General features: G+C 45.2%; 1 protein-coding gene across 2 annotated transcripts in view; it reads left to right on the top strand.

Annotated features, from left to right (window-relative positions):
- Nucleotides 1-255: 255 nt before the first annotated feature.
- LOC105058934 (1,4-alpha-glucan-branching enzyme 1, chloroplastic/amyloplastic) overlaps nt 256-24,149 on the top strand; it is a 46,569-nt gene continuing 22,675 nt past the window's right edge. Inside the window, exons 1-4 of one of the 2 annotated variants that reach the window (XM_073243849.1) lie at nt 256-550; nt 2,917-3,074; nt 3,723-3,976; nt 22,596-22,694. In XM_073243849.1, coding sequence (XP_073099950.1) covers nt 415-550; nt 2,917-3,074; nt 3,723-3,976; nt 22,596-22,694 — 647 coding nt within the window. In that variant the 5' untranslated portion in view covers nt 256-414. The remainder of the gene's footprint in view (nt 551-2,916; nt 3,075-3,722; nt 3,977-22,595; nt 22,695-24,149) is intronic. The other variant, XM_010942021.4, reaches the window with a different exon arrangement.

Raw genomic sequence — 24,149 nt, 5'->3', positions numbered from 1 at the left:
CCGATTGGTGCACTTAAATCCCGGAATCTCTATTGTTATTATTAACACTAACACCCAGTTTCAGGTGGCTTTTTAAAGAGTAAAAAGTAAACCGCCTTTCCCAACGCCTTTCGCTCCCGATCTCCTCTCCTCCTTTCTGATCGCCTGCTCCGTTACAAGGGGACAGCTGTGCTGGGCCCCACTCCTATCTCCATGCAACTCCCCGCCGCACACGTAGCAACGCCACAGTGAGTCGTTCGAGAGAGAGCCAAGGCGCTCCGCTTGGGATCCGTCACGCCCTCTGCCTCCCCCTTCACTCTTAAATGCCATTCCACTTGGATCTGCAGCAAGAACCGGAACTCCGTCTTCTTCTCGTTGCAGAAACCCTGGAGATATATTGTTGGAGCCCTAGAACTCGATCCTGATTCTTGATCGATGGCCTTCGCGTTCGCGGGGATTCGCTTCACCGCTGCGCAAGCTCCGGGGCTATCACTTCGCTCTGTGATGCGTGGCGATCGCAAGAATGGCGGAAATGCATCTCTCGCCTTCTTGAAGAAGGACTCTTTCCCTTGTAAGCTCTTTATGCTTTTCTCGTCCGGACCTTGTTTGTTGTCATGTTCTTGACTCTGTTCTGCTAGAGTTTCTTGGATATCGGTTTGATGCTTCTGTTCGGAAATCTGAGGTAGTGCGTACTTGTTTTGCTTTTTGGATGGTCAAACCTTTACTGTTACCTGTTTCTTGTACTCTGGTTCGATTCTTCTCCTGTTCTTTCAACTTGCTAATATTTTTTATACGCTGTCCTGTGATCTGTGTTCCCTTTCTTGGACCTTGCCAATTGTTCTAATGTTCTTTTGTTCAGTTTCTTCTAATTATGGGATGTTGATGTGTTGTACATATATCAAAATATCTCTTTCTCTTTGTGGGGAGGGGGCGCAAATTTAAGGAGAAGATACCCATACATGTATGTTTTATGTGCTATGCTATGCCATCTGTTTGAATTTAAGTTTTCTTTGTGTATGGTGTTAAGATACTTTGAGATTATAAATCGGAGTAAAAGAAAGAAAAAACGACATGGAAAAATGTAACCTGTGATCTCTTTTTTTGATTGAGCTGTTCTTGTGTTTTTGTTAAGGAGGTTCGTTTGTGACATTGAGGAAGGAGTGGGTGTTAGTGTATGGGGGTACTAGGTTATTATTAGGTCTGGACCTAGAAAAACGTGTCCCTTTGGAGCCGGAGCTGAGGAGAAAATAGAACAAAATTGTACAATGTTTTCACTTGTAAGCTTTGCATTAAATAGAGGGTTCCTTGAACTTGGAGATTGACGGGTTTTGCATCTTGTGGAGATGTATATTTTGATTTCTCAAAGCCCCTATTCCTGACTACGACGATATCACGGGAATACAAATTGACTTTATCTAACCAAGCAGAGACAAGATATGAGCTTGAATGAAATTATATTATGCAAATAACCAAGACAAAGGGATTTGAATAGTTGTGGGTATTGATATGTGCAAGCCTTTTTCTTTATGTATTTGCTCAAAGAGTTTGAGGATATTTATGTTGGTGGCCTGATAATAGATACATTCATGCTTTAGAAAAGAATCCTTATAGATGTTAATGTTTTCCAAGATGCTTGAAAAATTGAGGGTGTACTTCTGACACAATCATGTTTGGCACTTGCATGATGCATCCCATGACAACATCTAGCATATCAATAAGCTTTCTAGCTTGACAAAACCTGTTCAGTGGAGCGTAACCAGGCATCCCATGACAACATCTAGCATATCAATAAGCTTTCTAGCTTGACAAAACCTGTTCAGTGGAGCTATGGCCTTTTTGTCAGTTTAGCTCTTCAACAGAAGAGTTCACATGATCTGTCTTTTTGGTTGCCTTTAGCCACTATTTAATCCATTTCATGTCAAAAATCATGAAATAGGAGAGTCTATCGGTTGTGAGCATGGTACATATGATATGAAGATAGTGTTTGGAAGAAAAGGGGTGAGTGGGAAGTGGAGCTGCCAAATCATAGGCATTGTTCTCTTATAGATAGCATATTCAGATCGTTAGGTACATAATGACATTTCAATAGGTTCTTCTTGTTGGCTTTACACTAGGCATTATGTGATTTTAAGAATCTGGAAATTAGGAAATGGTCATGAGATTGGAGCAGGGAGCATGGAGTTCTTTATATCTGGGCAACATTTTGGAGTGCTAGTTTCTTTAGGGACACTGGACTTGGTGTATTAACGCTTGAGGAATGCTTTGGAAAATGATTGAAAGTTTTCCTCGTGAGTATGACATGCTAATTTTGTATATTTGGATGGAGAAAAAGTAGGGAGACCACTTGGAGATGCATTACTTAGATTACAAAAAATGATCTGAAAATACTGATGATTCTGAAGGTTAGATAACTCTGTGATGCAAAATTTGTGAACAGTGATTATTGGGAACATATATAACTATGAAGTTGAATAGTAACCAATAAATTCTAGTGTTATCATGTGTTCAAGCTCTCAAAATCAAGTAAAACTATTTGTGCTCAAGTTGTGTAGAACCCTGTAGCATAGAAGTTTTGGGAAGCATTGACGCTCCAGTTGGCATTATGAGGGAAAACCCCTGAGATAAAGGTATATAAGAGAGAGGCTTTGGGAAAAGAGAAAATAGGGGGAATGAACAATCTTATGCTAATGCTCAGGAATGCACTTTAAACTTAAGAACTTGCCTCATGTGGATGTAAGGGATGAGACTGGGTCATGGTTATGGAATCAACTTCAGATGAAAGATAACATTTTAGTAAAGATTGAAGACGACACATTAGCTATAGAAGTGTTGTAGAAGAGTAGAAGTAATTTGCTTTGGTGTGTTCTCTATTTCGTCTTCTTCCTTTAACACATATGTATTCCTGTTAGTGTAATGCTTACTAGATTTCTTTTTTAGGGAAACTACTTGCTGGAAATTCTTCTTATGAACCTGATTCTGCATCCACAACTGTTGCTGCATCTGGAAAGGTGCTGCTTCCAGGTGGCGAAAGTGATGGCTTGTCATCTTCTACAGATTCAATTGGGAACCCTGAAGTTTCTCCTGATGACCTGCAGGTGTTTATAGGATAGGAAAATTCCTTTTATTTTTACATGGTCTTGCAATGTTATTTAGTGTATTTCCTATTATTGTCCGAGCTCAATAAAGGAAAAATGGAAGAGAAAGTGATGTTTACAATCTTTTTTAAAGAATCTACTGAGTTCTTATAAGTTCCTTGATTAATTTTGCCTGTAAATTTTTGCTTCCATGTGGATCTTTAGCCTATTTAGGCCTCATTTGGTTTTATTGCGAACCCTGAATTGTATTTTATCTTCAAATCTTAGCACTTCCTCCCCAAAACCTGCCATCCCACCTCCACCTAGCTCCGACCTCCTCTCTTTTTTTGATGTATGGTATTGATTATTGAAAGGATGACAAGGAATTAAAAAGATAACATATGTTTTTCTTCATCCAGTTCTTAATCATGCAAATGTACTTCTCCTCCATATGCTTTGGTCACCAAAGCAGGTTTTGCTCACCGTATTTTCAGGGAAGCTGATTCAGATATCACTTTGTTTCTTCTTAATGTTTTGATGTCACTCTTCTTGCCCCTCAAAACTCTTTGAAAATATTTGCCTGTCAAACTTCCATTTATGATTTCATGCAAGTCTGCATCCTGACTATGTCCTTTTTTATGACTGATCTACATGTGATTCTTTCGGTAGGTATTACAAGAATCAACAGGTCTATCCATTAAAGATGATGGTAAGGTAGAAGCTGGGCAAACACCCATGTCTTCAGAAGTCATGGATGATGAAATCATGAATGAAGCTGCTAAACAGTCTGTACATTCTCAAGCCAATCAAACTATTGAAAAAGTTGAAGAGAAATCAAGATTTATTCCTCCACCTGGTGGTGGACAAAGAATTTATGAAGTTGACCCATATTTGGAAGGCCATCGTGAACATCTTGATTATCGGTAAGCTTCTTTTGCTGTGACATGTTTTACAAGATGTTTTGTTCCATCATGGTGATGTGAGTTTGATAATTTTGCGGAAATATTCTGGTAAAGTAGGCCAAAAAAAAGGAAGAAAGAATTGGTCATTGGCATATATGTGGTAAATCATGAGTCTTAAGTCATCAATATTGATGCTGCAGAAAGAACATTTATTCAGTACATTTTTCAGTTCATCACTTAAATATGTCACTTTATGCCCACTATTTTGTTGCAAGAGTACAAAAACACTCTTTAAGTTTTCTCTGCTCCTAAGGTTGTTGCAGAGTACAAAAAACAAACTTAGTCATATGCTTTTGACTAAAACAGCAGGCCATACAATATGTTACTGGGCCACTTGGAATGAGCTTATTGGGCCAATATCTTGAAAGAAACTAAGGTTTTGTTGGTCTACAAAAAGATCAAGGTATTCTTTTGTGATTCCAGCAAACCTTTCTGAATGAGCCTGATGTTGCATAATGAAGTCTTCATAATAGAAGAGATGGAGCTTGGTAGGTGTTGGTGCAAAAATCCGCTTGCGCCGGAGAAGCTGGAGTCGAGGGAGTCGCGGTCGCCGCCGGGACCTGCAAAGGAAGTCTAAATCGGAGGTGGGGTTGCTCCGGCAAGACCCTCCGACGCTCAAGTCAGTTCTCTGCCTCAACAAGAATGGAGTACTCGAACGGAGAATTTAGCAAAGTTTTGAGGTAAAAATGAGAGCTTATAGAATAACGTATCTGGGGTTTCCCTTTTATAGACGGAGGGGGCAACAGATTGATAGCGACGCCTGTAACCGTCTGGTAGTGGGCCGTCCAGAGTTAGGAGGAATTTATTGCGGAGGGTAGTGGAGTGGGGTCATGGCTATCGCCGTGGCTCGCCACGTGGAATCAGTTACGGGGATTGGAGCGGCGTCCGCTGTCGTGACTCGTCAGGGAGTGGGGGACTCGCACAGAATCCGCCGCAGGGAGTGGAGCAGGGTCATGACCGTTAATACAGCCTGTCAGGGAGTAATGGGGCTACGCAGGGTCCGCCGCAGAGAGTGGAGCAGTGGTGTCCGTTACTGTGGCTTGTCAGGGGATCCAGACTTGTTGGCCGAAGTTTGGTTGGAGTCGGTAGCGAGGCCCGACACCCGTAGGAGTTTGGACGAGGTCTTCTTGCCGTTGGGGGTCGTATGCGGAGTTCGGCTCCCGTAGGAGTCCGGGCGGAGACTTCCTGCAATTGAAATAAAAAATGAAGTCCGGCTCCCGTAGGAGTCTGGACAAGGCTTACCAGCGGCAGAAGTCGTGGACGGAGCCCGGCTCCTGTAGGAGTCCGGGCGAAGTCTTCTTTGCTGCCGAAATCGCGGACGGAGTCCGGCTCCTGTAGGAGTCCGGGCGAGGTCTTCCTTGCTGCAGAAATCGCGGACGGAGCCCGGCTTCCGTAGGAGTCCGGGCGAAGTCTTCCTTGCTGCCGAAATCGCGGACGGAGCCCGGCCCCCGTAGGAGTCCGGGCGAAGTCTTCCTTGCTGCCGAAATCGCGGACGGAGCCCGGCTCCCGTAGGAGTCCGGGCGAAGTCTTCCTTGCTGCCGAAATCGCAGACGGAGCCCGGCTCCCATAGGAGTCCGGGCGAGGTCTTCCTTGCTGCAGAAATCGCGGACGGAGCCCGGCCCCCGTAGGAGTCCGGGCGAAGTCTTCCTTGCTGCCGAAATCGCGGACGGAGCCCGACTCCCGTAGGAGTCCGGGCGAAGTCTTCCTTGCTGTAGAACTCGCAGACGGAGCCCGGCTCCCGTAGGAGTTCGGGCGAAGTGACGGGGGTTCACCAACAGTTGTCGAAAAACGGAAGAGACTCGCGAGGGTCGACCCCACCAAGAACTTCGGCCGAGGATATTTTATGCCCAACACCAGTCCCCCCACTTTCGAGTTTGAATTTCGAATGAAGGAAGTACGGAGAAGTTGTCGCAGCCGAAGTTCTCCCCCTGACGTCCGGGCGCAACCGTCCTCGGATATGTCGGCATTTAATGCGCGCATGCCAGAGCCCTTTTTCCGATTATGGCGATCCGAAGAGTCTTTTCGGAACTCCCACCGAGATGTGATCCCAAGCGTCGCGCCATGAAAATTTGCGAACAGTCAATCCTCGATAGCGGTGAGTGGGACACGCGGGACACGTGGCAAGCACCGGTTGGACTAAAGATGCCCGCCATCATAATTGCGCTAAGATCCGCTGCCTATTTAAACCTCCTACCCCTCTCTCGGGCTTTATTCCGCCAAAAGGACGGCACCTTTCTTCTGTCTGAGAGCCTAGCTACTCAGCCACTCCCTCGGTGTCCCTGCCACCTCCGAGCGTCCTCTGCGCCGGTCTTTGCCGTCTTCAGCCCCCCGATTCCTCTCTAAGGGGTTTCCCCGCCATGTCCTCCACCCCGGAGGCCATCCTCAAGGGGATGTCGAGGGCTTGGAGGAAGGCAAGGAGGAGAACAGCGGTCCGTGAGTTCTCCGGTCATCGAGCGGCCGCTGAAGCTCCCCGTCGTTTCAAAGGGGGCTCGAGGAAGAATTCCTTCAACAACAGGGGTTTAATAACGGGGACCGCCGGTAAAGGTATTCTGCTCGAGAATTTCGGAGTAGCAAGGCGGGGTGAAACTGGTCAGGAGGGCAGAGCTGTCGTCACGAGTTGTGGCGGGATCCTTGATGCCGTCGGGGCCGAGGGACCAGAAGCGGTCGGCATCGACGGTGGGGCAGTAAAGCTCGTTGCGGGGGCGGTGGAAGTAGCGCATGCCGACCTTGCCGAAGCATTTTGGACGGGGGCTGTCGCGGAGCATTCGGTGATGGCGCATATCTCTGGCACCACCGCTGCCTCTAGAGTGACTCCGGTTCTTCTTGAAACAGGTCTTCGTCGCCACTGCCGTTGCCCTTACTGCCCCCTGGAATATATCCCATCCTTTTCCCCCTGGGGTTGGGACTTCGGAGATGGAGCGAAACGAGGCGGGGCGAGAGCCGATAGGCCTGCTACACGCACTGGAAAATGCGGCTGGGAAGGACAGAAACGGGAAGAGAAGTTTGCAGCTTGAAGCGGCCTCCGGTGTGTCCTTTCCAAGCCGTGTTCTCAAGCCTTGTAATAATGTATTCTTTTCTGGCCCTCCGGGTTTTGTAACGTACATCTTGTTAGTTGAAAAATAAGAAAGAGATTTTGTTACCTCGTCCGCACCTTGCATCGAATTGTTGTCTGTCGAACTTCCTTCTTCTTCTTTCTTCTCTCTTCCCCCCTTTTTTTTTTTGACATCGTCCTAAGGTCACCGGTGCCCTTTTATCCGTGTTGAATTGTCGTTTGTCGAGCTCCTTTTCGACTTTTACGTCATTCGAAGATACCCGGTTGCCATCGTATCAACCCATCTTTTCCGTCGGTGGCCGCAGGCTCGCCTGGGGCCATTCGGGTTTGGTGTCCCCCTCAGGGCTTGAGCTCGGAGGTCCGAGCTTCTGTCACCCTGAGGAAGTTGTCCTATTTTGCGTCGAAAGTTTTCTTGAAAGCTGGGACTCCTGATGGGAGTCCCAATCCTTGCTGTGATAGGGTTCTCTGCACCTTGGACGCTGTTTGTTTTCCAATCGTCGCTGATGTGGTCCATCGCCTTCCTTTTTTTTTTCGCTTGGAATTTTTCTCCGCTCTCAGCGAGGCTACGGGAGTTCGGCTCCCGTAGGCGAAGTCAGGGCGAAGTTCGGCTCTTATGGGAGTCTGGACGAAGATCACCAGCAGTTGAAGTTGGTGACGAAGCCCGGCTCCCGTAGGAGTCCGGATGGAATCCTCCCTGTGATTGGAGTCGCGGACAGAGCCCGGCTCCCGTAGGAGTCCGGGCGGAGTCTTCCTGCAATTAAAGTAAGGTGCGAAGTCCGGCTCTCGTAGGAGTCCGGACGAAGTCCTCCTTGCGGTAGAAGTTGCGGACGGAGCTCGGCTCCCGTAGGAGTCCGGGCCTTCGACTTCGCTCAATCTAGGGCGAGGTTTTCCTCCTGTCCTTAGCAAGGCTGTGGGGGCATGTATGGGCGTTGCAGGGCCTCTTCCCCCATCCGATCTAAATGGAACCGGACCTTCGACTTTGCTCAAGTTAGGGCGAGGTTCTCCTCCTGTCCCTAACGGGGCTGTGGGGGCGCATATGGGCGTTGCAGGGCCTCTCCCCCCATCCGGTCTAGATGGAACCGGGCTTCGACTTTGCTCAAGTTAGGACGAGGTTCTCCTCCTGTCCCTAACAGGGCTGTGGAGGTGCATATGGGCGTTGCAGGGCCTCTCTCCCCATCCGGTCTAGATGGAATCGGGCCTTCGATTTTGCTCAAGTTAGGGCAAGGTTCTCCTCCTGTCCCTAACAGGGCTGTGGGGGCGCATATGGGCGTTGCAGGGTCTCTCCCCCCATCCGGTCTAGATGGAATCGAGCCTTCGACTTTGCTCAAGTTAGGGCGAGGTTCTCCTCCTGTCCCTAACAGGGCTGTGGGGGCGCATATGGGCGTTGTAGGGCCTCTCCCCCCATCCGGTCTAGATGGAACCGGGCCTTCGACTTTGCTCAAGTTAGGCGAGGTTCTCCTCCTGTCCCTAACAGGGCTGTGGGGGCGCATATGGGCATTGTAGGGCCTCTCCTCCCATCCGGTCTAGATGGAACCGAGCCTTCGACTTTGCTCAAGTTAGGGCGAGGTTCTCCTCCTGTCCCTAACAGGGCTGTGGGGGCACATATGGGCGTTGCAGGGCCTCTCCCCCATCCGGTCTAGATGGAATCGGGCCTTCGACTTTGCTCAAGTTAGGGCGAGGTTCTCCTCCTGTCCCTAACAGGGCTGTGGGGGCACATATGGGTGTTGCAGGGTCTCTCCCCCCATCCGGTCTAGATGGAACCGGGCCTTCGCTTTGTCGGGACGAGGTTTCCCTTTCGTTTTTGATACAGTTTGTTTGAATTGTCCAAAGACATATAGGTATGCAATTTTCAATTAAAACGAAGTTACTGGTAGTACATCCGTAAGTTTTTCGAGCTCCACGGTCGTGGGAGGTCGGCTCCTCCGAGTTCCTTAAGATCATAAGTTCCGGGCCGGACTACTTCTTTGACTTCATACGGTCCTTCCCAATTTGGGGCGAGTTTCCCTCGGTCCTGAGGTTGCGAGACAGCGGCTCGTCGAAGCACTAGATCTCCCGCTCTAAAGGCTTTGTTCTTGACCCGGGCGTTGTAATATCGAGCGACTTTCTGTCTGTAGGCTGCCATTCGAACCTGAGCTATCTCCCGTCTTTCTTCCAGCAGGTCGAGGTTGGCTCTAAGACTTTGCGAATTTTGATGTTCGTCGAACGCCACGACTCGTGCCGATGGGAGTTTAAGCTCGATCGGGATGACGGCTTCCGCACCGAAGGCTAAAGCAAAAGGGGTCTCCCCGTAGGTAGCCTCTGGGTAGTTCGATACGCCCACAACACATGATAAAGTTCGTCCGCTCAAGTTCCCTTCGCTTTTTCAAGCCTTGTTTTAATCCCCTGCAAAAGGGTTCTGTTGGTCACCTCAGCTTCGCCGTTCGCCTGGGGATGGGCTACTGATGTGAAGTTATGGGAGATGTTTAGATCTTCACAGAATTCGACGAATTTTGCTCCCGCAAATTGCCGTCCATTATCAGTGATTAGGGTTCTAGGCAGACCGAACCTACACACGATCGACTTCCAGACGAAATCTTGCACTTTTGCTTCTGTGATTTTCGTTAGTGGTTCGGCTTCAACCCATTTGGTGAAGTAGTCGATCGCTACAAAGAGGAACTTCCTTTGCCCAGACGCCATGGGGAAGGGGCCAAGTATGTCCATCCCCCATTGCGCAAAAGGCCATGGGGCACTCAAGGGTGTGAGCTCGGTGGCGGGCTGTCTCTGGACGTTGGCGTATCTCTGGCACCGATCACACTTTTTGACATATTCAATCGAATCATGATGCATCGTTGGCCAGTAATATCCTTGGCGGAGCAACTTGTGGGATAAAGATCTAGCCCCCAAATGGTTTCCGCAAATTCCTTCATGTACTTCCCACAAGGCGTAGTCAGCTTCCGAGGGCCGGAGACATTTCAAGAGGGGCAAGGAGTATGATCTCTTGTACAATTTGCCCTCATAAAGGATGTACCGGGAGGCTTGATTTCGGAGCTTCCGAGCTTCCTTCGCATCCTGGGGGAGAACTCCATCTCTGAGATAGATTATCAGCGGGTCGACCCAGCTGGGCTCGCGGTCAATCTCCATCACGGGCCGCGGTTCTTCTGTACTCGGGTGTTTTAGAACTTCAAAGAGTACGCCTTTGGGCAATTCGGTTGGAGCCGATGTCGCCAGCTTGGAGAGAAGGTCAGCCCTGGTATTTTCCAATCTTGGGATCTGTCTAATGTTGAAGCTGCTAAAGGTGGGGGTGAGCTCCTTTACCTTCTCAAGGTATTTGGCCATACTGTTCTCCCGCGCTTCGTAACTCCCGCTGACCTGCCCCACCACCAGCTGAGAGTCACTGTGCACCCGGAGCTGACTTATTTCCAGTTCTCTGGCGATCCTTAGTCCTGCGATCAGAGCTTCGTATTCCGCTCCATTATTTGTTGCGGGGAACTCGAAACGTAGAGTGTATTCCGCGATGACTCCCTCCGGACTGACCAAGATCAGGCCCGCACCTGCGCCTGACATGTTGGAAGATCCGTCCACATAAAGGGCCCAAAAGCGATTAGCGGGATCGGCCTCTTCTTCGGGGGAGTTCGGTTGGGACTTCAGGTCGTCAACTTCGCTTTGTTCAGGTTCAGCCTCTTCTGGGATGATACACTCTACTATGAAATCTGCCAGTATTTGGGCCTTTACTGCTAGCCTGGGTTGATAGTGGATGTCGAATTCCGTGAGCTCGATCGCCCATTTCGCCATCCTCCCGGAGGTGTCCGCCCGATGCAAAACCGCCTTGATTGGTTGGTTGGTGAGTAGTGTCACGGTGTGTCCTTGAAAGTAGGGTCGGAGTCTCCGGGCTGCAATCAACAAGGTGTAAGTCAATTTTTCTAGTTTGGTGTACCTGGTCTCGGCGTCCCTCAACACGCGGCTAACATAGTAGATCGGCCGCTGGACTTTCGTTTCTTCTTTGACAAGGACGGCCGCGAGGGCCATGGGAGAGACCGCCAGGTATAAAATTAGTTCCTCCCCAGGTTCAGGCTTTGCCAACAGCGGGGGTGATCCAAGGTAGCTCCTTAATTCTTCGAACGCCTGTTGGCACTCAGAGGTCCAACAGAAGTTCTTTGGCTGCTTGAGGGTTTGAAAGAAGGGCAAGCACCGTTCGACTGACCTTGCGACGAAGCGATTAAGGGCCGCTATCCTCCCCGTGAGGCGCTGAACCTCTTTTATCGACTTTGGGGCGGCCATCTCTTGGATGGCGCGAATTTTCTCTGGATTGGCCTCGATCCCGCGCCCTGATACCATGAAACCCAGGAACTTTCCTGAGGTTACGCCGAAAGTGTATTTAGTTGGGTTCAGCTTCATTCTATATTTTCGGAGAGCGTCGAAGGTCTCCTCGAGGTCGGCGACATGATCTCTGAAAGATTTGCTTTTTACGAGCATGTCGTCCACGTAGACCTTCATGTTACGGCCGATCTGCTCCTTGAAGATTTTGTTCACCAACCACTGGTAGGTTGCGCCCGCATTCTTGAGGCCGAAAGGCATGACCCTGTAACAGTAAAGGCCACGATTAGTGATGAAAGTTGTCTTTTCTTCATCTTTCGGCGCCATTCTAATTTGATTATAGCCGGAGAACGCGTCCATGAAGGTGAGGAGCTCATGGCCCGAGGTCGCGTCCACCAGTTGATCGATTCTGAGAAGGGGGTAGCTGTCCTTCGGACAGGCCTTATTCAGCTTTTTGAAGTCTATGCACATCCTCCACTTGTCGTTTGCCTTTTTGACCAGGACAACGTTAGAAATCCAATCAGGATAATTGACTTCCTTAATGAATCCGGCCTTGAGGAGCTTATCCACTTCCTCGGCTATCGCCTTCTGCCTCTCCGGAGCATGACTTCGGATTTTCTCTTTCGTCGGTCGATGCTTTGGATCGATGGCCAGATGATGCTCCATGACTTCTGTGTCGATCCCCGGCATGTCTGCTGGAACCCAAGCGAAAATGTCCGCATTCTTTTGTAGAAAATCAATGAGACGCGTCCGCACCTCCTCCCCTAGGTTGGAGCCGATCATTGCCACATGCTCCGCGTTCCCGTCGTTCAAAGGGATTGGTACCAGATCTTCGATTGGGGCACCCCTCTCTTCGGTGAGGTCATCGCGAGCGTCCAGTCCATCGACGGGGCAGGAGTCAGATTGATCGCCTCTTTGCAAGGTTATATTGTAGCAGTGTCTGGCCAGGGCTTGGTCTCCCCGACCTCTCCGGTCCCCTGGCTGGTGGGGAACTTCAACTTCAAGTGGTAGGTCGATACGACGGCTCGGAGAGCATTGAGGCCAGGTCGGCCGAGGATCGCATTATAGGCGGATGGCGCCTTCACCACCAAGAAATTCACTAGAGCCCTGGATTGCCTTGGATATTGACCTGCGGCCACAGTCAAAGTTATTATTCCTTCCGTCGGAACGGCGTCGCCGGTAAACCCTACCAAGGGGGAGCTGATCGGCCTCAGATGACCGTCAAGAGTGGACATTCTTGAAAAGGCGTCGTAGAACAAGATGTCGGCCGAACTTCCATTGTCGACAAGAATGCGACGGATGTCATAATTTGCTATATTCAAGGAAACTACGACCGCATCGTTATGAGGGAATTGGACTTCCTGAGTGTCTTCTTCGGTAAAGGTTATGGGCTCTTCAGTCTTTTGTCGCTTGGGGGATACAGCCGGTATATTGGTCGTTTCCTGTCGGGATCCTCCCGAGATGGTATTGGCGGAATCCGTCGGAGGCCGATCGTCCGGCCACTCCATGCTGGCGACCATAGCCGGAGAATGCGGGGCCTGGGAAACCAAAGGCGAGATCGGGGTCTGGGATATGGCTGCGGAGGCCGTGGGTAGCTGTGCAGATGCTTCGCGAGAAGGCATCAGGCGAGGATCCCGTGGGGGAAAGGAGTGGGTGTCGGAGGAGACGATCGGAGGCGGCTCCGTTGAGCGCTCCTTTAAGAACAAGGGTACTGCGAAGACAGGACCCCTTCCTCTAGCGTCAATCCTGTTGGTGCAAAAATCCGCTTGCGCCGGAGAAGCTGGTGTCGAGGGAGTCGCGGTCGCCGTCGGGACCTGCAAAGGAAGTCTAAACCGAAGGTGGGGTTGCTCCGGCAAGATCCTCCGATGCTCAAATCAGTTCTCTGCCTCAACAAGAATGGAGTGCTCGAACGGAGAATTTAGCAGAGTTTTGAGGTAAAAATGAGAGCTTATAGAATAACGTATCTGGGGTTTCCCTTTTATAGACGGAGGGGGCAACAGATTGATAGCGACGCCTGTAACCGTCTGGTAGTGGGCCGCCCAGAGTTAGGAGGAATTTATTGCGGAGGGTAGTGGAGTCGGGTCGTGGCTATCGCCGTGGCTCGCCACGTGGAATCAGTTACGGAGACTGGAGCGGCGTCCGCTGTCGTGACTCGTCAGGGAGTGGGGGACTCGCACAGAATCCGCCGCAGGGAGTGGAGCAGGGTCATGGCCGTTAATACAGCCTGTCAGGGAGTAATGGGGCTACGCAGGGTCCGCCGCAGAGAGTGGAGCAGTGGTGTCCGTTATTGTGGCTTGTCAGGGGATCCAGACTTGTTGGCCGAAGTTCGGTTGGAGTCAGTAGCGAGGCCCGACACCCGTAGGAGTTTGGACGAGGTCTTCTTGCCGTTGGGGGTCGTAGGCGGAGTTCGGCTCCCGTAGGAGTCCGGGCGGAGACTTCCTGCAATTGAAATCAAAAATGAAGTCCGGCTCCCGTAGGAGTCTGGACAAGGCTTACCAGCGGCAGAAGTCGTGGACGGAGCCCGCTCCTGTAGGAGTCCGGGCGAAGTCTTCCTTGCTGCCAAAATTGCGGACGGAGTCCGGCTCCCGTAGGAGTCCGGACGAGGTCTTCCTTGCTGCAGAAATCGCGGACGGAGCCCGGCTTCCGTAGGAGTTCGGGCAAAATCTTCCTTGTTGCCGAAATCGCGGACGGAGCTCGGCCCCGTAGGAGTCCGGACGAAGTCTTCCTTGCTGCCGAAATCGCGGACGGAGCCCGGCTCCCGTAGGAGTCCGGGCGAAGTCTTCCTTGCTGCCGAAATCGCGGACGGAGCCCGGCTCCCGTAGGAGTCCGGGAGAGGTCTTCCTTGCTGCCGAAATCGCGGACGGAGCCCGGCCCCCGTAGGAGTCCGGGAGAGGTCTTCCTTGCTGCCGAAATCGCGGACGGAGCCCGGCTCCCGTAGGAGTCCGGGCGAAGTCTTCCTTGCTGTAGAACTCGCAGACGGAGCTCGGCTCCCGTAGGAGTCCGGGCGAAGTGACGGGGGTTCACCAACAGTTGTCGAAAAATGGAAGAGACTCGCGAGGGTCGATCCCACCAAGAACTTCGGCTGAGGGTATTTTATGCCCAACAGTAGGTAATCTAAATCATCAAGATTTAAAAAAAAAAATCAAAAAGGCTATACTTTTACCCATTTATGGATGGAAGTTTAAATTAATATGTCGGAAGCCATAAAATGCTGCAATTTGTCGTGTGTACATTCAAGTGCACCAAGGTAAACATGCATGCATGTGATAGCAACAATTAACAAAACTTGATATAAAACTAGACACACATAGCCTTAAGTATTCATGGTAAGATATGTCGTGCCGTCCCCAACCAGGTGGTATGGGGCATACTAAACCATTTTGGGGCCAAACCGGGACGATTTGGCCTTTGATTCTGATTTGGCCTCTCGAATCGGAAAGTCACTCGAACCGCTTTGAATCGGTTGGTTCGGAGCGGTACCAATAACAGGATGGTTTGCACTGGTTCGGACATGGTATTGAACCAATTCGCCCACATTCGCACCCTGCGCATGTCTGGTGTGCATCCTCGTCGCATGCCGCATGCATGACAACCCCCTCTTGCCAATGAAGTAAGGGGTCAATAATAGAGGCCACCGAGAACCCCAATGAGAGGTTCTCAGCAACACCCCCCTGCAGCACCCCCATCTTGCCTTGCACACAATCTTTTTCTAAGAAAATTGAAATAGCCCAAATCTAAGCCATCTTAGTGGATTTCAGCCTGGGATCTTGCTGAAATCAGGTAATGCAGCTTCTTCTCACTTGGTTTTACATATTTTTTTTTCTTTATTTTGAGCTTAAGAATTATCTGTAAATTGAAAAAATAGGGGGAGGTCATATTACATATTTGTATTTTGGTTTCATTTAACAATATGTTGTGGATCTAGGGAAGATATACACTATGACTCCAAGATCATAGTTTTTTATATTGAATCTATAATTTTTTAAATCAAAAATATTTTTGGAATAAAAAATTTAAAAAATCACTACAAAATCTTCGGGGGTATGAATTCTACTCTCGATAAAAATTTTATGTTATTTATTCAAGTTTGGGCATAATCACGTGAGTAGTGACATAGGTCCAAATTTTAATTAAGTGGCCTTCCATGCATGCCCAAAAAAATATATATAGCATCTAGGACAGGATTCTATATGGAAGCTCAAAATAAATTTCTAAATTATATATATATTTAATAATTATATTTTTTATCAAAAATTTAATAAAAAATAAAAATAATACAAAAATTATAAAAATAGTACTTTTTATAGATAAATTGTGAAATAGAAAATATATTTTTCATTGCATATTGAAATTTCATTATTTTTGAAAAAATAAGTAAATAACGATACACTGAGATAATAATAAATGTAGCATCCTATTATGGTTTTGCTTTTTTTTAATTAAAATAGAATATCTAGATATTTTTAGTTAAATATTGAATTACTTAAAAAATAATTAAAATTATTTAATTAGGTGAAAAATTTTAAGAATTTAGTACTACATGTGTTAATTATCTAAACATTAGCTAAAATAAAAATATTTGATATGTTTTTAGTTCTGTTAGGAATGGATCCATCTAGGGACAAGTTGGAGCATGACGTTGGCTGGGATCATAATGTCATGCTCTCAGAGCGGCACCATTAAAGGTGCAAGTGGTACGGCATTGAGTTCAGAGGGGATGGCATAGCTTGGTCGAAGCAACATCTTGCGGGTGGTTATCTTGATGTATTAATATACTGGAACTGCCCTCAAGAGGTCCGACAACTGATGAAGTACTTCAATGATTCTAAAGCATTGAAGGAGAGGGCTGCCTAGAAGAGAGTGGAGGTGGATCGTCGAGTAGTAGGACCACTTTCCTATCACTTTAGGATGTCAGGAGGGCTTTATTCTAGATGATGAGGTACAGATCGAGGCTACCATCTAGATGAGTCTGGATGATTAGTGGCAGCAGGATGAGGTCGCTAGATAGAGGGCTTGATTCGGACCCTTACAGTATAAGTCAAGCTTTGGTTCCAGGGCCGACTTGGTAGGGCCAAAGTTTAGGAGGGCCTTCTTAATCAGGAAGATTGTTAGTAGATGTGGGAGGTATTGGGACTTTGGAGTGTTTGGCATTAGGGGCCGCAAGAAATCCTCCAGGGAGATAACCACCACGGAGCACCATCCACACTTTTGATCCACATGCCTTCTTTAGTGGGGATGTGACTTAGCAAAATATTGGTACCATGTTGGTAAGGATAAGAAGAAGATATGCAGAGAGCTATTGCGTCCTGGTTCCATTTCTACTACATTCCAACGGATGCGGTAGGCAATACATACTACTGATCTGTGATCACCTTGATGCAGAGAGCAGGATAAGGTGTGGATCTTGCAGGACCAAAAGATATCTATGATGAGCTCTTTGACAACAAGGAGGATCTTTAGAACTGGATGGCACCATGTTGGAGCAGGTGGGGTACCTATGGATTGATGATGTATGATGGGTGGATGAGTTCCAACAGACGAAGCATCATCAACTTCCTGACTTATTGTGATATAAAAATCTTTTTTTCATAAGTTAATTGATGCTTCAAATAAAGTACACAATATACGGTGCATTCTTAAACTAATGGAAGATGTCATGGATCAAGTGGAAGAGCAAAATGTCATGTACGTACTGATAATAAGCCATAGTATAATACTGCCTGTGACATTGATGGAGATGCTACCCACATTTTCTAAATATCATGTGCTGCACACTACATCGACCTCATACTGATGGACATCGAGAAGATTCACAAGATCAGGTAGATTGTGGAGATGGCTCAGTCCATCATTAGGTCTATCTACAATTACACATGGGTCATGGTTATGACGAGGAAGTTTACTGTGGGAGAAATATTGAGGTCAGATGTTACAGGGTTTGCCATTAATTATTTGCACTTGATAGCCTTCTTGAGTAGAAGATAAGTCTGCGTTCGATGTTTGTTAGTACCAAGTGGTAGGAGAGTAGATATGCAAGGGAGGGCTTGGTGATGAGCTAGCAGTTTTGAAAGTGGGTTGAGAGGATTGTGAAGGCTATCAAGCCTTTATATGCCGTGCATCGGGACGTGGGTCGTGAGAGGTACTTGTAGATGAGCTTCCTTTATCATATGATGATGGTTGCCAAGGAATATATCAGGCAGACAGATCCAATGAATGCTTATGATTATGGTTGCCAAGGAATATATCAGGTAGACAGATCCAATGAATGCTTATGATTATGAGTATATAGACATCATCGAATAGAGGTGAGACTATCAAATGGATAGGGAGTTGCATCTAGCACGTAAGAATATATATTAAAATGGTTGTTCATTGTCTAGTCTTCTAGTTGATCATGTTGTACTAAAACAGTTGTCATTATGTTGCTTGCTACTTGAACCCATAGTCCAGTATAACATCCTTGGTATTGCAATTGACAACAAACTTTTGTCTGCCCTGTATGGTATCATATACAAGATGGAGCTTGATCTAGATGTTATGGCGTAGCATCTTGAGGAAGTTAGTTAATTTAGATGGGGTTTGTCTTCAATCATTAACAATTTATTCAATGTATTATAATGTTGTCACGCCCCGAACCCAATATCCGGATCGGATACGTGATGGCCGCACACTCCTTAGAGCAAGCCCTAAAGAATATGCAAGGCCAAATTAAATCATTACAATCTTATCAACCATAATATTTAATTTCAATAATAATTCATAAAACTTGCATAATTACAATTAACATTCCTTCAATCCTCTGATCAGGTATCAACGGTACCTATCTATGCATCCGCTCACTCACAAATCCATACCATAGCCAACCATGGACATCTTGTAACTCTGAAAAGAAAAGAAAGATGAAGGGGTGTGAGCTTTACAGCCCAGTAAGAATTCCCATATCACACCAATATAATAATATAATCTGAAAATAAAGATAAGCAATAATACATAAAAGCCGATGTTCACTGTCCATAATATTGTAAACATTTATAGATTATCTGTTTTATCAAAAGAGATGCATTATCATATGTTAATAAGTGAAACAATTTTATTCAACGATTGTTTTATGTCTTATCTTTCTCTTTTCTTCTATTATCACATCGTCTTTAATCTTTTTCTTTTTGGCTTTGGCTTTGGACTACCAGGATCATGCGACGATCTTTTATTCGGATCGATTTCTGTGATCTTTCTCGGATCGAAATATTCATGATCTTTCTCGAATCAAAGTGGCCATGATCTTTCTCGGATCAAATCATTCATGATCTTTCTCGGATCAGATTCTTCCACACATAAGTCTGTGGGGGCTGTCCCAGGTATAAGCTCCTGGCAGGCTATTTCACATGACAAGGCCAGTCCAAACCATATTTCTCTTTCTTTTCATTTTCATGAAATTATAATATTTGACTTCATCAATCAATTCAAATTTTGCAGTATAATAAATATGTCATGCCCATATAATCATGCCATTAATCGCTGATACATATGTATTGATATAACATATTCATGCTCAAAATCACATAAATAGATAACAGTTTCTCAGGTATAAAAAATTCATCGATCTCAAATCCAATGATGCAAAATCAATGAGATAAAACCAACAGTAAAATAACATACATAATGATGATCATGTACATGGATTCTTACCTTTACCGGTGACTGATCCAAGCATCAAAAATCAATGTTCTTCTTTGATTTATGAATGTCTCTAACAAAATATTCCACTCGATATCATATGCAGACAATCATCTCTTCATAATCCTGATCAAATATAAAAATCATATATAAAAAAAATTATCTGATAATCGATCCTAATAACACAAATCTAGGACCTCTCTCAGGATTAACCAAATTTAGGATTTATCCAAGTATCTGGATCCTCCACTGATCCATAAGACTTCTAGAGAGAGAAAATTCATGAAGAGAGAGAAAATTTTAGAGAAAGAAAGTAGAGAGAGAAAGTGGAGAGAGAAAATAGAGAGAGAAAATTTTTGTATCCTTCAGATGAGGCAATCATGGTCGAGATTATCAGAGGTCCTATCAGGATGACTTAATATGAATCAAATGTTATAAATTTCGAATAGGATCGGACTGGGATAAGATCTACTGCACGAATTTTGGAGCAATCTCAAATCATCTTATTTTCATCTCAAGTTTATCCTAGAGTCTGTGATGCAGTTAGAGAGAGAAAGAGAAAGATTCTAGAGAGACAAAATTCATAAAGAGAGAGAAAGGTCTAGAGAGAGAAAATAGAGAGAGAATATAGAGAGAGAAAATATAGAGAGAAGATAGAGAGAGGAAAGAGAGAGAAAGGAGAGAGAGGAGATTTTCTCTTTTTTTTTTATTTTTTTTTCTTTCTCTTTTTTTTTCTTTTTTTTCTTTTTCTTTTCTTTTCTTTTTCTTTTTTTCTTTTTCTTCTTTTCTTTTTCTTCTTTCTTCTTCTTTCTTTTTCCTTTTCCTCGTCCAAAACAGGGGCATCGTCCCCCTCCATCTCCTCTCACCCTCATGCGGCCAAGGAGGGCCGACTCCAGCCACCCTCCGACAGCAGCCGATGGCGACGCATCCACAGCCCCGGTGATAGCCTCAACGGTGGCTGTTGCCGGTGGCACACAGGGGAGAAAAAATAAGAAAAACAGGAATGGCCTTGTTCTTCTCCAATTCAACGGCTTGCCGTCAGTTGCCAGCAAAAGAAGGATGCTTAGGAAGGAAGAAGAGTAGGAAAGGAGCTTACCTTGCTCCGACGGTCGAGAAGAACTCCGACGACCTCCTTTTTCCCCATCTAAGAACTCACGGATCCTCTTGAAAAAAATTCCTCAAATTTCTTAAAATCTCTTCAAAATACCTTTTGTAGATACCTAAGGGAGGGAATGAGGGTTTTATAAGGGAGATTTCCTACCCTTACTCGGACTCCTAGAGGAGAGGAAGAAGACTCCGATGAGGAGTCTTCCTCCTCCCATCGGCTTTCTTCTTTTATTTTTGTTTTGTTTTGTTTTTTTTTGTATGGGCCGTCAAGGGTTTACAGGCCCAAGAACATGGGCTGTTACAAATGTTGTGTGCCATGTCTCTTTTGCATAGACAAAACTATTTAGGAAGGGCTTCCATAGCTTCGATGAATGAGAAGCTATGCTTAATGAGGGCAGCATCATGATCAATCTAGGTATATTACATATGAACAATAGCTATTAGTTGATAGGTTGACATTTTATGATTTCCACCATCTTATATGTAATTTTGTTCAATGCCTTTTGCAATCAAGTGGTGGTTTCATTTCAGGGGGTTAGCTTGAAACTTTAGGCGGCTTGCTATTTGGATCCTCTCACAGACCATGTCCTCCATTGGTTGTGAGCACGACTGGTCCATCATGATTCACTTCAAATAGAGGGACTATCTCAAGCAAAAATGCCTCAATGATCTCGTCTATGTGGAGCATTGAGGAGGAAGTGGAGCTAAAGTATAATGATCCACTCCATAAAGATTTTGTCTGGGATGATGAGGATCTGATGATTGGTTGGCTTGAGGGCCGGTAGTGGGAGCTAGAGCTCAATGAGCTAGGCTTGTCTCCATGACCTGCTGATATTGTAGCTGGTGAGGCTAGGGTAGATGCAGAGCGATGGGAAAAACGTAACATCTTATGCTTACATCTAGTAGATCAGAGAGGGGTCAGTGAGGAGTGGATCATGATATGATTCCATGTCTGAGACATCCTTCTTGCACTTGGATCAAGAGATGCTCAAACAAGGCTTGCATGCTACCTGGTTCATTTAGTTAGGAGGAAAAGGTTGATCCTTGCAGTAGAGCTAGGTAGAGCGGGGCAAGACGGGAAAGAAAACAGCTAGGAAGAAAGGTAAAGGAAAGGCCTTGTTGAGAGCGTGGAGTTAGATTGTAGACACCAAGGAGCCCTTAGAGTCATGTGAGAGTAGCTGCTATGATGCATCTGGTGGCCAGGGAGGATGTCAGACAATGGCGCATCATTCATAGCCTTAGGATGGTCTTCAATTTACTGGAAAATTCTAGTTCACTCATGCCATGCAGTATAAAGAAAACGGTGCATGACTGAGAGACTGCGAGGATATTATTGCATATATGAGATGGGATCCTTGAGGTTATGGTGGATATGAGCTGCTGCAAATGACATAGCACATGGGGTAGGATCCTTGATGTATCCGATTTAGAATCGTATATGGGATCTTCTTACTCATAGGTCGATTGCTTTCCTTATGGTCATGATCTTTAGACATGTCATCATCCAGCGGCTACTATTTCATGGAGCCTGAAGTACCTAACTGGTCGGAATTTGCTATCGGCATATTCGGATGAATTGCTCCATGGTCATGATATCGGGCAAATCACTCCTAGAGTGACATCGTCACCCATAGGCCATAGCACATACAGGGACTGTCCAGGCTTTATAGTAGCCCGACGAGCTTACATGACTGAAGGGCCATGTGGATAGAGACCCTAATATTTATGGGAGAGATCACCACTCCACAAGATTTTAGACATCGTTATATATTTAAATTAACTTTATATTCTATAACTTATTGCTTTTTTATGAATATAATGATTTATGTTCTTTAATTACATTTGTCATTGAATTATAGGCATTTTATAAACAAAAAGCACGAAAAAAAGAAATGACACGTGAAAGAACGTTAAAATACCTCAAAAAATGTCAAATTAATGTTTAAATCACTCAAAATCTTTAGCAAACATTATTCAATATGAAAAAACTTCATAAAACATCATGAAATATCAAAAAAATTGAAAAAACAAAAAAATGCTGGTTTGGAAGCAGCATACTGGGCTGTGCAGAGTGTGGTACGGTACCGAGTCAGTACCATACTAAACCGGTGGCTTATTGGTATGGGTACTAGTACCGGTTTAACCTATCTTGAGTCTTACATTTATGGATGATATTATTGTTTTTTTTTTTGTGACCTAAATGGTGTATGGAAAGTTTAAATCTGATGAATTACATGCATCATATTATATGTCAGATTATCACTTAAGATTTGTTTATGTTTTCTCTAGCTAATATGTGTTAGGTGGTGATCCATCATCTTATCTTTTTCCCTCCTAAAGAATTACTCATTTATTTTTAAAACTTTTTATTCTTCATCTTCTTCCTTATCCAAAATGCTGTTAACATTGAATTTGGAATTTTGAACTGCATTATGTTTAATTCTTCAACTACAGATATAGCCAGTACAAGAATATGCGAGGGCTGATTGATCAGTATGAAGGTGGCTTGGATGCATTCTCCCGTGGCTATGAGAAATTTGGTTTTGTCCGCAGGTAAATTTTCTGTCTTTTGTCTGTTCAACCATGGATCTCTTTCCCTTCTTCTGAAATACACTTTAGCCCCATCAATTTTCAAAACCTATATATATATATATTTTCCTCATAAGCATTCGATACTTCTTGCCTTTAATCGTGTTGCATTTCACTACATTCAGCAGTGCCAATCTTCATCTCTTTCAATAATGTTGTGCTATGTAATTAGTTAAAGATCACTTGTGCCACAATGGTAGTTGATTTATGAGAATATAATTAAGATTCCGCTGAAACATATAGGAACATGAATAGATCACAAGTTCGTCCATTTTCTTTCTATAATCTCTTTCTTGTTGCATATGAGCCATCATGGAGACCTCCTCAGCAGCTATTACAATTTTCATGATAGACATGTGAACATACAAATTGTACAACCTTTTGTTGCCAATTTCTTCTTCCATTGCGAAATTCTGAAAATCATCATGAAGACACATTCACTTGATTTAAATCTTCTTTCAGCTGATTCTTTTTATTTCTAATTCAGGTTGAAGAAAATCAATCTTTATGTCCAGATATGTTGTGCAAGAACTATAATATTGTACATGCATATATCCTTCTTTCTGTCACAAAATCATGCATTCAATCTCCACCTCATTTTTATGTATCTATTCTGGAATTTCAATAGTGAAAAGCAGGTAAGAGAAACAAAGAAGTCAATATCACTGTGCTTGTGCATAAGTGAATTCAGGCATGTGCATGTGTGCGCCTGCACATTTATAATTATAAGTGCTACATTGTTGTCTTGGCTTTAATTCTGAAACAGAAATATGATGGTATAAAACCTGCAAAATAGAATCTTTGGAGAAGAACTTCTAAAAGGAGAGAGATTTTTGAGTTGGCTATATCCCGTTTGCTCCCCTCATTACATTGTAGCAAGGTTTTAAATCCTGTAGGACAAAGGTGTTCGGTTTCTCCATGGAACGGGATGTCCCGCTGTCCTGTTCTGTCCCGACTGCGGTCCCAATTATGCATCCCAGTGGATATCTTCTGTCTCTCCCTTTATTCTTTCCTTTCTTTTTTTTTTCTTTTTCCTATTTTTCTTTCTTCCTTTTAAATCTTTATCTCTACTTTCCTTTCTTTTCTTTCCTTTTTCTTCTCCTTTCTTTTCTTTTTCTTCTTTTCTTCCTTTTTTCCCCTTTTTTCATCTTTCCTTCATTTCCTCCTCTTTCTTCTTCTCTTCCTACAAGGATGGGTTTCGGAGTTTTGAGCCCGTCCTGGTCTCGTTTTCTTATAGAAATGGGATAGGACGATTGGGGCTGCCCCTTGTCCCATCGGGACGTAAAACATTGCATTGTAGTGCAGTATATTTATAGCTGTATGCTAGTTTTTATTCATATATTTATGTACACCTTTATGACAATTTAATGTTTTTTTTTCTAACTGTTTGAGAAGGATACCAGTTTATTAATTAAGCAT

Source organism: Elaeis guineensis, chromosome 9 (assembly GCF_000442705.2).
Source record: "Elaeis guineensis isolate ETL-2024a chromosome 9, EG11, whole genome shotgun sequence".
Taxonomy (NCBI): domain Eukaryota; kingdom Viridiplantae; phylum Streptophyta; class Magnoliopsida; order Arecales; family Arecaceae; genus Elaeis; species Elaeis guineensis.
This window is presented reverse-complemented; position numbering and strand designations above follow the sequence as displayed.